Source organism: Cajanus cajan, chromosome 1, assembly GCF_000230855.2.
Source record: "Cajanus cajan strain Asha chromosome 1, NIPB_CcT2T_4, whole genome shotgun sequence".
Lineage (NCBI taxonomy): Eukaryota > Viridiplantae > Streptophyta > Magnoliopsida > Fabales > Fabaceae > Cajanus > Cajanus cajan.
Window position 1 is genome coordinate 90,705,820 of NC_138517.1, and position 15,143 is coordinate 90,720,962.

At 30.6% G+C, this 15,143-nt stretch overlaps 1 protein-coding gene and 1 non-coding gene across 3 annotated transcripts; both read left to right on the forward strand.

Annotated features, from left to right (window-relative positions):
• Nucleotides 1-5,396: 5,396 nt before the first annotated feature.
• Nucleotides 5,397-5,470, forward strand: TRNAV-CAC (transfer RNA valine (anticodon CAC)). The gene has a single exon. It is a non-coding gene; the product is annotated as a tRNA-Val (tRNA).
• A 4,974-nt stretch (nt 5,471-10,444) lies between these two features.
• LOC109803436 (tubby-like F-box protein 8) lies at nt 10,445-14,804 on the forward strand. 2 transcript variants are annotated; one of them, XM_020365010.3, is made up of 6 exons: nt 10,445-10,844; nt 11,118-11,184; nt 11,709-12,142; nt 12,268-12,355; nt 13,231-13,363; nt 13,855-14,804. In XM_020365010.3, the coding sequence occupies exons 3-6, from the start codon at nt 11,795-11,797 to the stop codon at nt 14,567-14,569; spliced, it is 1,284 nt and encodes a 427-aa protein (XP_020220599.1). In that variant the 5' UTR covers nt 10,445-10,844; nt 11,118-11,184; nt 11,709-11,794; the 3' UTR covers nt 14,570-14,804. The 2 variants fall into 2 exon arrangements, with proteins under 2 accessions (XP_020220599.1, XP_082923726.1); XM_083067600.1 differs by lacking the exons at nt 10,445-10,844; nt 11,118-11,184 and having other exon boundaries at nt 11,692-12,142.
• Nucleotides 14,805-15,143: the final 339 nt, after the last annotated feature.

Here is a 15,143-nt window from a genome sequence, read left to right on the forward strand (position 1 = left end):
TTTGGTTGAATCGAAACCGTACACGTGGAACCACGATAGAAGAAACTCTAATATGGTCTTGTTTATCGTGGACCAATCATATCACTCCCTCATTTTTTACAAGTCCTAAACTTTTTATTTTATTTTATTTTATTTTAACAAAAATTTAATTATTTTTAGAATTTTGAGATATACTTATATATATCTTTCTGTGTGTGTGCGCGCGCACGTGCGTGCATGCTTGCGTGCATGTGTGTGTGCAAGCGTGCATGTGTGTGCGTGCGCGTGTTTTTGTGTGTGTGCACATGCGTGCGTGCGTGCATGTGCGTAATAATTAAATTTTAAAAAAAAAACTTGATTTATTATTACTGAGTATTCTTTATCATATAAAAGAATTAAATCTCCTTTAAAAATTTGACAAACATCAAATAAATAAACATCTTTCCTAAATTTATATTTTATACATATAATAATTTAAACATATATATATTTTAATTATAATATAATTTTTATTTTTTAGATAAAAAAATATGTGTGTCAAATATTAGTGGGGACAAGTACCCCACTCTTTACTATGTGGATCCTTCCCTGATTAACAAGTATATATCAAACGTTGGTTTCACGTGAAAGAAACAGAGAAAGAAACCGAGAAAGAAACTGAGACGTGTGTTGTGCACATCAGAGAGGAGCAATATATATGGCTAAACGACCATTGTGGGGTACTATTAGAAACTTATTACCAAAATGGGGCTGTTTTGAAACATTTTACACCTTTGGGGTTCTTTTATTGGGTGTCGGTATGGCCCATAGCGACACCCATGACACGTGGCATTTTTTGGTCTGAATATGAGCCATGAACGCCATATTGGTAGAGTCGCTGTAGCTGGTGGAGACCTTCAAAGAGTCGCTATAGCCTATAGCGACTCAAATCGGCTAAAAACGAAAAAAAAATAATTAAAAAATGAAAAAAAAAATTTATTTGGGGCGCTATGGCCCATAGCTCCACTCAGGCGCTATGGGCCACAGCGCCTGTGTTAAAAATATATCTAATATTTTTAAAATATATCTTATATTTTTAAAATTTAATTTTTTTTTACAAATTTATAAAAAAATAACAGGTAAAAGGGAAAAAAAGATTGAAATAAGAAAAAAATGTTAATTTTAAAAAATAAGTAATAAAATGTAAAAAATAATTTAAAAATAAATAAATAAATTATTTGGGGCGCTATGGCCCATAGCTCCACTCAGGCGCTATGGGCCACAGCGCCTGTATTAAAAATATAAAAAATTTAAAATAAATTATAAAAAAATTTGTGATAAAAGGAAAAATAAGAAATGAAATTTAAAAAAAAAATGTTAAAACTTAAGTAAGAAAAAATTAAACACTGGGCCGTTTTCGTGACTGAGAGAAGTTTGAAATTATATGTAAAAGTTCTTTTTAAATATAAAATTTTAAAAATAAATTATAAAAAAAATTCTGATAAAAGGCAAAATAATAATTGAAATTTTAAAAAAATAAATTTTAAAACTTAACTAATATAATGTGAGAAATAATTAAAAACGAAAAAATATATATATAAATTTGAGGCGCTATGACCCAGAGCGTCACCACACAGAGGCTGACACATGTCCACAGCTAATTTGAGGCGTTGCAACTCATAGCGCCTCATTAATTGACCGCCTGCGTGACCACACAGAGGCTGACACGTGTCCACAGCTAATTTGAGGCGTTGCAACTCATAGCGCCTCATTAATTGACCGCCTGCGTGACCACACAGAGGCTGACACGTGTCCACAGCTAATTTGAGGCGTTGCAACTCATAGCGCCTCATTAATTGACCGCCTGCGTGACCACACAGAGGCTGACACGTGTTAATTAAAAAAAAATTTGATTTATATTTGAAATACGTTTAATTTATTTTTGCTTAAATATTGAATTTATTTATTTTAATTCTGTTTTAATTTTATTTAATTAAAAAAATAAGTTTATTTAAATTTTGAATTTATTTAATTTAATTCTGTTTTAATTTTATTTAATTAGAAAAAAAGTTTATTTAAATTTTTTAATTTATTTAATTTAATTCTGTTTTAATTTTATTTAATTAGAAAATAAGTTTATTTAAATTTTTAATTAATTTAATTTAATTTAATTCTGTCTTAATTTTATTTAATGTAAAAAATAATTAAAAAACAAAAAAAAAAAAATGGGGCGCTGTGAGCCACAGCGCCACTCAGGCGTACTGGGCCACAGCGCCTGTTAAGAAAATAATGTAAAAAATAATTGAAAAACGAAAAAAAAAAAAAAATGGGGCGCTGTGAGCCACAGCGCCACTTAGGCGTACTGGGCAAGCCTATAGCGACACTGGTCCAACCCAATCAAGCCTAAAAAAAAAAAAAAACCCACGTGTCATGGGTGTCGCTATGGCCCATAGCGACACCCAATAAAAGAGCCCCAAAGGTGTAAATTGTTTCAAAACAACATTATTTTGGTAATAAGTTTTTAAAAATGCGCTACAGTGGTCGTTTAGCCCAATATATATAGACAGTTCTTTGTGACGCTCTCATTCTTTGTCACCTTTTGGTTGAATCGAAACCGTACACTTGGAACCACGATAGAAGAAACTCTAATCTGGTCTGCTCTTCCAGGACCAATCATATCACTCCCTCATTTTTTACAAGTCCTAAACTTTGCTTTTTTATTTTATTTTATTTTATAAAAAAATTAATTATTTTTAGAATTTTGAGATATACTTATATATATATATGTCTGTGTGTGTGCGCGCGTGCGTGCGTTCTTGCGTGCATGTGTGTGTGCGTACGTGCGTGTGCGCGTGCGCATGCGCGTGTGTGTGTGGGTGTGTGTGCACATGCGTGCGTGTGTGTGCGTAATAATTAATTTTTTTTAAAAAAACTTGATTTATTGTTAATGAGTATTTTTTATCATATAAATGAATTAAATCTCCTTTAAAAATTTGACAGACATCAAATAAATAAACATATTTTCCAAATTTATATTTTATACATATAATAATTTAAACATATATATATTTTTATTATAATATAATTTTTATTTTTTAGACAAAAAAAATATGTATGTGTCAAATAGTAGTGGGGGCAAGTACCCCCACCCAGTGTAACCTTATACCGCATATGCAACAGTTAGAAGCCTAACATTCCAACCCAACCTCCACTGACTAAAATCCCTTTCAACGCAAAAAGCAAAAGAAATGGATAAATTGATATGGGCCTTCTCTCCTTTGGGCTTGTAGCCTCTAAATATATATGTGTTAGAGGTTCAGGTACTATTTATCCACCCAAATAAATAAATAGTGTTTTTTTTCAATTAAAATATGGACTTTGGAATTAATAATGTAATTTAATATTTATTTTCTGATGTAAAATTCAGTTCAACCACACACCCTTACTTTATTGTCATGTGTCCTAGTTATACTCATAAGAATTTTTAAACTTAAATGAAAAACATACAAAAGAAATCAGGATGTCAATATACAAAGTTACTGACTACACACGAAATCATTAAAAATTGATATGGTACTACACATTCAAAAATAAGCTTTAACACTTAACAGTGTTTTTTTTTTTTTTTTGCTACTTTTTGTTCACACGTAAAGTATTGTGAATAATAAATACGGTTGTAAAATAAATGACGATTAACCAAATTGCACAAAAATTAAGAAAAGCTCCAAGTTTAAGAGAAAAATAGCAGGACTACACTATTTTTTTTCTTGAAAATAGATATTGCTGATAATTTATCTCTTGAATAAAAGTTTTTAAAACATTAATTTAGAGATAAACTCGTAAAAAGACAAAGTTAGAAAAAGTAACATTCTCTTAATATTATTAAAGGACAAATAAGTTTAAAAGATAATAAAAACAACACTTTCTTTAAAATGCTGACATTATTCAATCTTTAATCGACAGCATAAAAGATAAAGAAATGTGCTTCTAATTCTCTTAATTGAGAGTTGGACAAATTAATATGGTTTGGTTGCTTTTGGAACAGATTGGCCCATTTAGGGCAAAATTTTACACTGTTACGTAATTTTTATTTTATCTTTTAGCATATGTCTCTTTAATAATATTTTTATTCTAGAAAGTTAAATTAAAAATGGCTATAAATACTTAAAATATAGAAGGAGTATGCAGGGACGGATCCACATAGTAAAGAATGGGTACTTGCCCCCACTACTATTTGACACACATATATTTTTTTATCTAAAAAATAAAAATTATATTATAATAAAAATATATATATTTAAATTATTATTGTATAAAATATAGATTTCTCATTGTTGAAAGTTGGTGGCTGATTGATAACCTTCAAGTTAATGTGAGCACATGCAGCAGATTTTCAGATAAGGCTCGGCATTTCCGTAATTTGATGGAGTTATGATGGCAAATTCTTTAGGCAAGAGTTGATAAATTTGAAGACGGAACTATGGTTAGCCTTTATGAGTGGAAGGATAGAGTTATAAATAAAATCAAGACATAGGAAAAGGGAAAGATAAAGAGATCAAAGATGAAGAAGATGGTGGCTGCAATTATGCTTTTACTTGTCATCTCTTCACAAATGGAAAGCGTTGAACCTGATGCTACCGATTGCATTGATGGTTGCACCACTGCCTGTGTTCAAAGAGACTGTAAGTCATCATCAATTATCATCATTTTAATATATCCTACCATACAAACTTTGTTTTTCTACACTTTCTATTTACTGAAATTATACAAAAAATGTGGTGCTTGGCAAGATCAACACACGAAATTAGTAAAATCCAATTAGATGATGTGATTTAGATGTATAATGAGAGCTCAAAATGTCATTTAATTTGCAGCGAGGCTTCAAGCACGGTGTGAAGGCAAGTGCAAAATTAAATGTGGTCCAGGTAACCAACCTAGCTCAATTATTTCTTCTCCATAATTATAATGCTATGGATAGAAATTTCATGAATGAATTACAATATAGTTTTGTCTTCTGGCCTATTATAGGATTGCGTTTGTGTAAACAATTTAATTAACTCAACCATATTTTTTTAAGATCGATAAAAAAAATGAAATAAAATAGATGAATAGAATATAATCATAACGCTTAATTTAAAACGAAATAAAATAGAATGGATCTATCTCATCCTATTTCAAGTGTTATTATTTCTTTTTGTTGTACTGGGTTTGCTTTTAGAAACAGAAAATGAAAATCACAATTGTATTATATATTTTAGTAAACAGTTACTTTGGTTCTAGGCACTCCTATATTAAAATGGGAAAATGGGTGATGGAGTTATAATGTAACCAAGAGTGGGAGAATGGGCCGTTTCGTTTTTATTCTGCAAATGAGGGTATGTTAACGCTATTGGGCCTACAAAAAAAAGTTTAAAAAACTATCAAAAGCTGGCATCCTTGTCTGGGTGGTGTAGTTGGTTATCACGCTAGTCTCACACACTAGAGGTCCCCGGTTCGAACCCGGGCTCAGACATTCATTCTTTGTCTTTCTTTTTTCAAATTACTTAGATATATATATACATATGTTTTTGGTGGTTATTTTTTGATCCTTTGTGATTAAATTTTACAGATTCGACAATGAAGGAGGAGATGGGTTGAGCAAGTAAAGTCACGAATGCAAGCAAGCAGTGTTTGCTTCAGCAACTACCTGTCTTTTAGTAGTGCTTGTAATAATAATATTCTAAAGTTAGTTCGATGTTTTAGTAGCATCTAAATAAGCATGGCCATGGGTGAGAGAACATATTTTTAAGATTAAATTTGTTAGGGTAGATGTTTTGTGATTTGAAGGAATGCTAGCTGATGTGAAAGAATGTTTTATCATTTGGGCAATAAATATATCACTACCAAATACCAATATCATAATACTTTTGCAAACAAAAAATTGCTATCTATGCTACCAAAAGTTATTTTTTAAAATTAAGGGCAACATTGGTCAATATGTTTGGTAAATAAAATAAAAGATTTTTGAATATAAACTGCTATTTTTTATGTATTGATAATTTGATGTTTACATAATCTCAGAAATATTTTAATATTTGTTATATATATATATATATATATATATATATATATATATATATATATATATATGTGTGTGTGTGTGTGTGTCTATTCACAATTTTATCTTTAGATTTTTAATTAATTATTTACTTTTATTTTATTTAGGCTTTTAAATAAAAGACAAAATTAATGTTCCTATAAATTTAAACTATTTATTTTTCACCTTTTTAAGTTTTTAGTGAAGGATTTTTTAATAACGTACTTTATTTTCAAAATAAAACACCTAGCAAATACAAAAATTAAATGTATTATATAATTTAAAATTTATTAAACAATCATGTGAAAATCAACGATTCAATCAGTTATAACTTATTAACATATATCATCATTCGATAAAATAAACTTAATTCTAATGACTGATTTATGTATTAGAAAATTAATGAAAAACTAAAAATTGAAAGAAAAAAAAACTAATTATCAAAAGTATAAAAATTAATGGATTAAAAACTTATTTAAATCTTCTTTTCATTGCTTGACATGTTTTGTTTTATTTTAAAAATATATTCAATATTTTGTAATTAATAATAATTTTTACTAATTAAATTATTTTTTTACAAGTATGATTTTAAATATAATATTTATTCATTGGACATGCTATTAAATTTTTTCATCATCCAATTATGTTATTATAACTATAAATATTTTTTATTTTATACAATAAAAATATAAGATATTTGTATCCATTTATTTATTTTTATCATATTGAATTTTGAATATGATATTTAAAAGTTTAACTTTCTATTTTAGTTTTATCTACAAAAAAAATTTAAATAAAATTATATTTATAAACTTAAAACTTAAAAAGTATAACGAACCACCATTATTTTTATACTTTGTGACTTATCAACATGCAATAAAAAATAACTAACTAACTAAAATTATATATTTAAAATTATCTGAATATGTATTACACATCATGCATATAAGTGTGAAACGACTATTCAAATATAAAATAATAGAAGTATAGTAATCTAGTAAATGTTCAATATACAATTTAAGTTGTTAGTCAAATAACATATATATAAAAGTTACATATATATAAATTAGGAACTAAATCATCGACTTTGTACTTTACTCTGATTGGTTGTTTGTAATCAATAGAACTTTACCTGACCCTTATATTGTGATCACTTATATATGGTATGCATTGACCTAATTCACATACTACATCAACTAAAGTTCTAAAGGAGATTCAACTTTTTAAGAAGGGTTTTTCAATAAATTGGACTCTTAGAATATCACAATACAATATTCTCACAATGGGGTATGCAATTTAAAACAACGTCATAAAATGCAGCTAAAAAATAATCATCTAATATCACCATACAACTCAAAATTTTCATAAAATGCTACATGCAACCATCAAAAATATCAAGATAATCAATTTCTTCATTATTCAACAAGAACACCAAAAATAAGAACAAGCATGAAAGGGTTTCACCTTAGCAATTCAACTTTAATGCTTATCAAAGCATGAATCAATATAATAGAACATAATACATAAGTTACAAGATTGAATAACCAACTTCACTTACATCATAAATCTTTAAGTTGAAAAGAAAAGGAGAAGGAAAAAGAAAGCAACTTCGAACAACCATGGAAAGACTCTAAATTGATTCAACACTTCTGATTCACGACTCTACAAACCTGAGACCACAACAACAAAATAAAAACAAGGCTTTAGGGAAGACTCAACCCCATAAGAGAATGTGTGGAGATGAAGAGGTCTTACAATCTTTAAAGTATATTTATGCAATTCATCTTTTTAAAATTTCTAAAGAAAAAGAACTTATGAAATTCAATTCTAATCAAGCACTTTATATATCCTTCTCTTTAGGGTAAAATTAGACCTCTATCAAGAGAAACTCCCAACTATTTAAAATTCATAGAGAATTATTGAATTCCAAAGTTTTTCAACACAATACAATATTTAACAACACCACCACATAATTAAGTAAGTTAGCAACAATATTTTAAGACTCACAATGTTAAAAAAAAAACTTAAACTATTTAAGTTTTATTTAAACTTAAAAAAGTGAATATACAAATATATTAAAATGTTAATAGTATTGAATAAAAAATAAAGGAATTTCTTAAAATAATTTTTTTAAAGTACTTTTGGTATTTTTTATTCATAGAGTTGAAATTTCATCTTAACTATAAAAAAATTAAAGATAAAACCTTTTTTTAACTTACATAAAAGATTAGATTAATATAAAACATAATCACATATAATATATAGGATTAGAATTAATTACCAACATTTTAAAAGATTTTTAGTGAAATTATTCGATTATCTACCTCATTCTCAACATAGTTTCATATAAAATGACATCAAATATAAAATATAAAATAAAAATCATTTTTGATTCCAATACCTAACTAATAAAAATGAAGGAGTTTAACTAATTGGAACATCTTTGTGAAAAAAAAAAATATAATATAATAAGTAATGTTGGTACTATTATTTTTTTTAAACGGAATAATTAGAGTTTCACCTTAGCTATATATATATATATATATAATAAATCATTTATTAAATATTAATGCATATTAAAATTTGAGTATTTATGATATGTCCTAAATAACATTAAATGCCGTCATAAGTTGTCGAATAAATTCAAAAATACACTAAAGCCTCATAATGGAGCAGGTGTATATAGAAAACCGAATTCAAGTTCTTTTAAAAAAAAAAATAAATTCAATAAACATCATTTAAGGGTGATGATGAAGAGCAGGAAAATTTTGACCACAAGCAAGAGTAGTTGGGTCTATATTAGAGGGCTTCTGATCTCATAATGAGGGCATGAAATGCAGTGCAGGTGCCTAATACTTCACAAAGAGGAAATGTAGACCCCACACTACTGATGAAACATATGAGACTCTCCATTCACAAATGCTCCACTCACTCCAGAATATCCAACCACATTTTTTAACACTATAAACAAATTTAAGGTAAGCCATGAAGGAACAACATATCCTACGCTATGAAGCTTTAATAATGATGAATGAGCATGGTCAAAGTCATACTTGGACACAGAAAATTTGAGAAATCATGCTTTGACACCAAAACTCCAACTGAAAATAATGAATCATTTAATCTAAGTTGAACATTGGAATACAAGGTACCCAAAAAAGAGGCTTCAAAATTAAAGCTCTCAAAGTCTCTGAACTCATTGTGAACGTAACAAGTGAACAAATAACACGCATAATGCATGCTTATTGCGTAATTACCAGGCTTCTACCTACTTACCTTTCTTTTTACGTGTTTATTACTGTAGGGAATTTTCCTTCGGAATAAATGGATATATAACAAACAAATCCATTCAGTGGAACTAAGTTTAATTTTCTTTTGAGTTAGAATTTTGTAAATAGAAAAACATGGTTAAAGGAGAGAAGAAATTTACTATAAATTAATAAACAGCTGGTTAAATTTTTTTAAAAAATGTTTAATATTGTATTGAAAACTTAAAAGTATAGTTTTATGTCAATATTTAAATACTGTTTCCAAATGTAGTTATTTTTTATTATTAACTTTAATATAATAAAAGACGTGAAAAGGGAAAAGAGTATTGAAAAGAAAAATTGTAGTTAATGAAATTTTGGTTTTGAGGAAAAAGTCAATGAAGCAGGACAATGCTGTAGGAATCTTTATTGTCTAAGCTGTCCACCTGTAACATATATACAGTAGGTGCATGGCAGGATTTTCAATGGTATTAATTTTATTTTTGAACCATGCATTTCACCCATTTTTTTTAACAGATTGTTTCATAATTAAGTGGCGCGGCCATATAAAAATAAAAAGAGAAATAATGTAAAATAAACATGTCTTTTTTAGGTGAAAGATTAAATACCAGTATGTTCATATTTTAAAAAGCTTCAAACAAAATTACAATAATGCAGAATTTGCAGCGATGAAGCGATAATCAATTTTATAACGTTACCCTTTTAATATAATATACATGCCGGTCTATGATTTTTAATCAATGAAGTAACTTTTAAGCAATTAAAATAAAATCATACGAAGTATCAAGATAAATAAACACGCATTATTGTTGATACCGAATCAAACTATATTAAAAACGTAAATCAAATTCAAACAATTTAAAATAAGAAAACACATTATTTCGTCCGACTTAATAATATATACAAACCGATAATCTAGAAAATTCCATTCAGCTGCCTCTAAATATTCTATGAATCCATAATCCATTCCATCATTTTAATAAGTCCTTGGGGTTTTTCTTATTAATTAATTTGATGGTATTAGTTTTTTTTTTTTTGGTAGAAGGAAAAGAACATGATTTAAGTAAGACGTGAGAGCAAAAGAGCAGTAGTACTAATAATTCTTAATTTTTGCAAAATATGTCCGAATAATGGAAAGAGAGTGAGCACATGACATTACTTGCTGGTTGCCGCAACCTTTATAGGTACGATATGTTCACGGAGACCAAGTGGGTACATTAAACTTCTTCGTATCAGAATTACGTTCATTATTATAAGAATTATACAATATTTTATTTCTAGATTGCTTTTTCTTTTTTACCTCAAGAACTAGATTTAACGAAACTTTGGAGTCCGGACATAAGAGAGAGAGAGAGAGAAAGAGTTGAGGGAGGTGTAAGAAACTGGGAAGAGAAGATGTTGTTGGCATTCTGACCTAAAGTTTCTGTCTTTCTGCTTCCTTGTATTTTCTGCTGCGTAAAGAGGATCCCTTTCTGATTCTTCCGTAGATTTCGTCGCTGAAACTAGTGCTAATACTTCACCTACAGATCTCTATGTTCTGGGTATGTTGTCTTTCAATTCCTAAGTGTTCTTTCTCTCTGTTGTTTTCTTTTTTGCATTTGAACAACTCTTGGAGCTTTTCTTCAAATCTGGGGCCTTTTTGTATTCTACTGGGTCTCTGTCGAAAATGCTGGAAAAAAAATTCCTGGGTTTTCAAGTGGTGGGTGAAATGGGGTTATTTTGTTTCCAGTGTTTGTGGGAGGCAAATCTTTAAGTAGGTTCTGGGGTTTGAAATTTTGAGAACTTGTTTTCTGACACTTTTTTGTGCTTTGCAGATGAAGGGTTGCTTCTGATCCGGTTTGGGAGTGTTGATCGACTTGATTTTAACTCAAGTTTTAAGAGGTAGTCTCTTCTGGTCCTTGGTGTTGGTAATACTAGCCAAAGGAAAAGAAAATTGAAAGCTTTCTATTTGTGTACATGCGAAATTGGTCGGTGAATTGGTGATAGCTTTTTCATATTTGTTGTAATTAATTAGTTTTTGTGCCTATTGACGCTTTTCATAAAACCCTGATGTGATTTATAGAATAACTAAATGGTGATTTTTTTAATTGGTAGAAACCAGATGATATCATTTTTACTTCTGTAATTGCTGCCATCTCATCATGATAGTGCTATTTTGAGCTATACTTTTTGTTGATGAGTGATGAAAAAATATATACTCTTCATTTAGTTGTCTCGTGTGGATTCCCCTTGACTTAAATTGTTGTAAATACATCTTGCATTTGATTCATGGCCATGGATGCTTAAATTGGAGAGTCTGAAAACACTCATTGATATATCAGATGGTGTCTATTTTGGATCATAGTCTTTAGAGAGTATTTTTGCTGGAAAGATGGAGAATAATAATTGTATTCGCTGATTGACAGCCATATGCTGACAGTGGTTGGATATAGCTCATCAGAACTAAACACAAGAGATATATACATAAATATTCTTGGGATCCACCTGCAGAATGTCATTCCGCAGCATAGTTCGTGATGTGAGGGATAGTTTTGGGAGCTTATCTAGGCGAAGTTTCGATGTCAGACTTACTGGTCACCATAGGGGAAAATCTCAAGGGTCGGTGCAGGATTTGCATGACCAACCTTTGGTAATTCAAAATAGCCGTTGGGCGAGCTTACCCCCGGAATTACTATTTGATATCATTAGACGGCTGGAGGAGAGTGAAAATACATGGCCTGCTCGAAAGCATGTTGTTGCATGTGCTTCAGTTTGTCAGTCTTGGAGGAATATGTGCAAGGAAATTGTTAAGAGCCCAGAGTCTTGTGGCAAACTTACATTCCCCGTGTCCTTGAAGCAGGTTAGTTTCATTAGATTGTTTCATTTTTATTAACCAATCTTTTAGATTCATGTGTGATGATAACATTGATAGTTGGTGTAGTGGGTTGAAGCAACACCCTGATTTTTGCTCCTTTCCCATTTCAGCCTGGGCCACGGGATGGAATCATTCAATGTTTCATCAAACGAGATAAATCTAATTTAACATACCACCTATTCCTTTGTCTCAGCCCTGGTAAGCTTTCTATGTATACATTTATTTATCACTCGGTTGTGTGGTTGTATCGATCCTGGCAAGTTACAAAAGCACATGAATTTTTGTGGTGATGTTGATTCTATCTGCATGTGTGTAAATCTCTGCATGGATACTTGATCATGACACCCGTAATACGTAATTTACAGTTGTAGCAATTACTATTAGTGTTGGAGGATAATTTTGGAAATGGGTTTATAGGTCAAGTTTCCACTCACATTTTCTCATTCTTTGTCAAACTTGCCATCACTTGTTGCTCTGAGCATGAAAGTCAGTTAGGTCCGTTAATGGTTGGCTTCCGCCTATTTATTTCCCTTCATTATTGAGTTGACAAGAAATTGTTTGATAGCCATTTAGTTGGGGGAGTGGCCTTGATTTTGTCGTTTTATGTGATTTCGCTACCTCATAATTTTATTAATGTAACCGTTGATACTTTTATGTAGTCAATGAAGACCTTTTCTTTTTCAAAATAAGGTTGATAAAGTTAATCAGTTGTATTGTTTTATGCATTGTTGTTTCTCCTTGTTTACGTTTGGTTGGTTATTTTTCGATGTTGACCAGATGAGAGTACAAATGATCTTTGTACTAGCTGGGTCTGGGGATGAAATTTCTTAGTTATTTAGATTTTGAAGTGTTGCTTTATTCTGTTAAATCAGGATTTTGATTAGCAGTCTTATGAAGTGCGTGAGTCATTCCCATCTATTATTAATTGCTGCCTTGGAAGGGTTTGAATCAGTCTGTTTATTATGTAGTAAATGGGAATCTATCAGTCTAATATTTATTGCCATATTCTAGTGCATACAGGACCTATTTCATTTTCTTTTCATTTATTTTTTAATTTACTGTGAGTTTTGTAGCTTTGTTAGTTGAAAATGGAAAATTCCTCCTTTCTGCAAAGAGGACAAGGAGAACAACTTACACCGAGTATGTTATTTCCATGGATGCTGACAACATCTCTAGATCAAGTAACACCTATATCGGAAAGCTGAGGTGAGTTTACTGCTTGCAAATTGCAACTGTTTAACATCCTTAGATTACTCTGCCTCTGACTTTATTAAAGAAATCCTTTTGTGTGTTTGTCCTCAAAAAAAAACTTTTAGTATGATTTAAAATTTAGACTGGGAGAGTGCATTCTAATTCTCCGGAGTATAACGGCAGAATTATTGATTTTGCTATTGATTTCAGTTGGTGAGAGATGCAAGTATGTTGACCTTGATATATTTTAAGTACAAAGTTAAAAAAGTATTGCAAGTTTGTAACTGTTATTGCCGAATAGAAGATCATACTGGTTAAGTTTTTTTTTTTTAAATATGTAATTAAGCCAAACAGTTTAGGTTCTTATTCCATCATTAATATTCCACTTATGCGATGAAAGTTTATCCTATTTTGCTTTTCAAGGCTTCAAGCCTATTTTCTTTTATGTTCTATTTTATATCCTTTTCTTCCCACTTAGGATATTTTCTTTGGCTTTCTTACACCAGATCAAATTTTCTTGGTACAAAATTCATTATATATGATACACAGCCTCCATACTCTTCTGCCCATATATGCCCTCCTGGGACTGGGAAAACGAGCCGCAGATTTTATTCCAAAAAGGTTTCGCCTAAGGTTCCATCTGGGAGTTACAACATAGCTCAGGTAACTTATGAACTAAATGTGCTTGGGACTCGAGGCCCGAGAAAGATGCACTGCGTTATGCATTCAATACCAGCTTCAGCGCTTGATGTGGGTGGCAGTGTTCCTGGCCAACCAGAGCTTCTTCCCCGTTCCTTGGAGGACTCATTTCGGAGCATCTCGTTTTCGAAGTCTCTGGATCGTTCTATTGAGTTCAGCAGTGCACGGTTTTCTGAGATTGGGGAGTCCTGTAACGAGGATGATGATGGCAAGATGAGACCCTTGGTTCTGAAAAACAAGCCTCCAAGATGGCATGAACAATTACAATGTTGGTGCCTTAATTTCCGTGGACGAGTTACAGTTGCTTCTGTTAAGAACTTTCAGTTGATTGCTGCCACCCAACCAGCTGCTGGTGCACCTACACCATCTCAACCAGCTCCACCGGAACATGATAAGATCATTCTTCAGTTTGGCAAGGTTGGGAAAGATATGTTCACCATGGATTATCGGTACCCTTTATCTGCATTCCAAGCTTTTGCAATATGCTTGAGCAGCTTTGACACCAAATTGGCTTGTGAATAAGATAAATCATTATGCAGAAAGGTTTAGACTTTCAAGTGAACTAATCAAACAGTGATTATGGTATCTTTACCTGTTTTTCTTTTTTTTTTTTTACTATTTTCATTACCAGTGTCATGGGAATAGGCAATTGTTGTTACTCTGCTTCAGTATGACTCAATTGTAACCGTAGTGCCTCTTTGATGTAATAGGATTTTAGAGCATTTTTAACATACAATGTTGCTATGTTTCTTTCTCAGTTGATTCTACCAACAAACTTTCATTTAACAGATTTTAGGTTCTGCTGGCGCCTACATTGTCTGGTGCATGTTTGGTTTATTGAGAGGTACATATAATCTGTCACATGGTGTTATGTGCTTGTATCTTATATCGTGGGCAATGAATAGATTGATCTTAAGAATTGCCACGGAATCACCAAAATAATGGTTCTAAAGGAGAATTATGAACTGAAGTTGGGCATGGGTTGTCTGAATGTTGGACCCATGTCAAACAGTGACATTTCACTTGTTTTTATTTATTTATATATTTTTATATATATATTTTTTTTATTTTTGGAAGATATTGATCATGTTTAAAA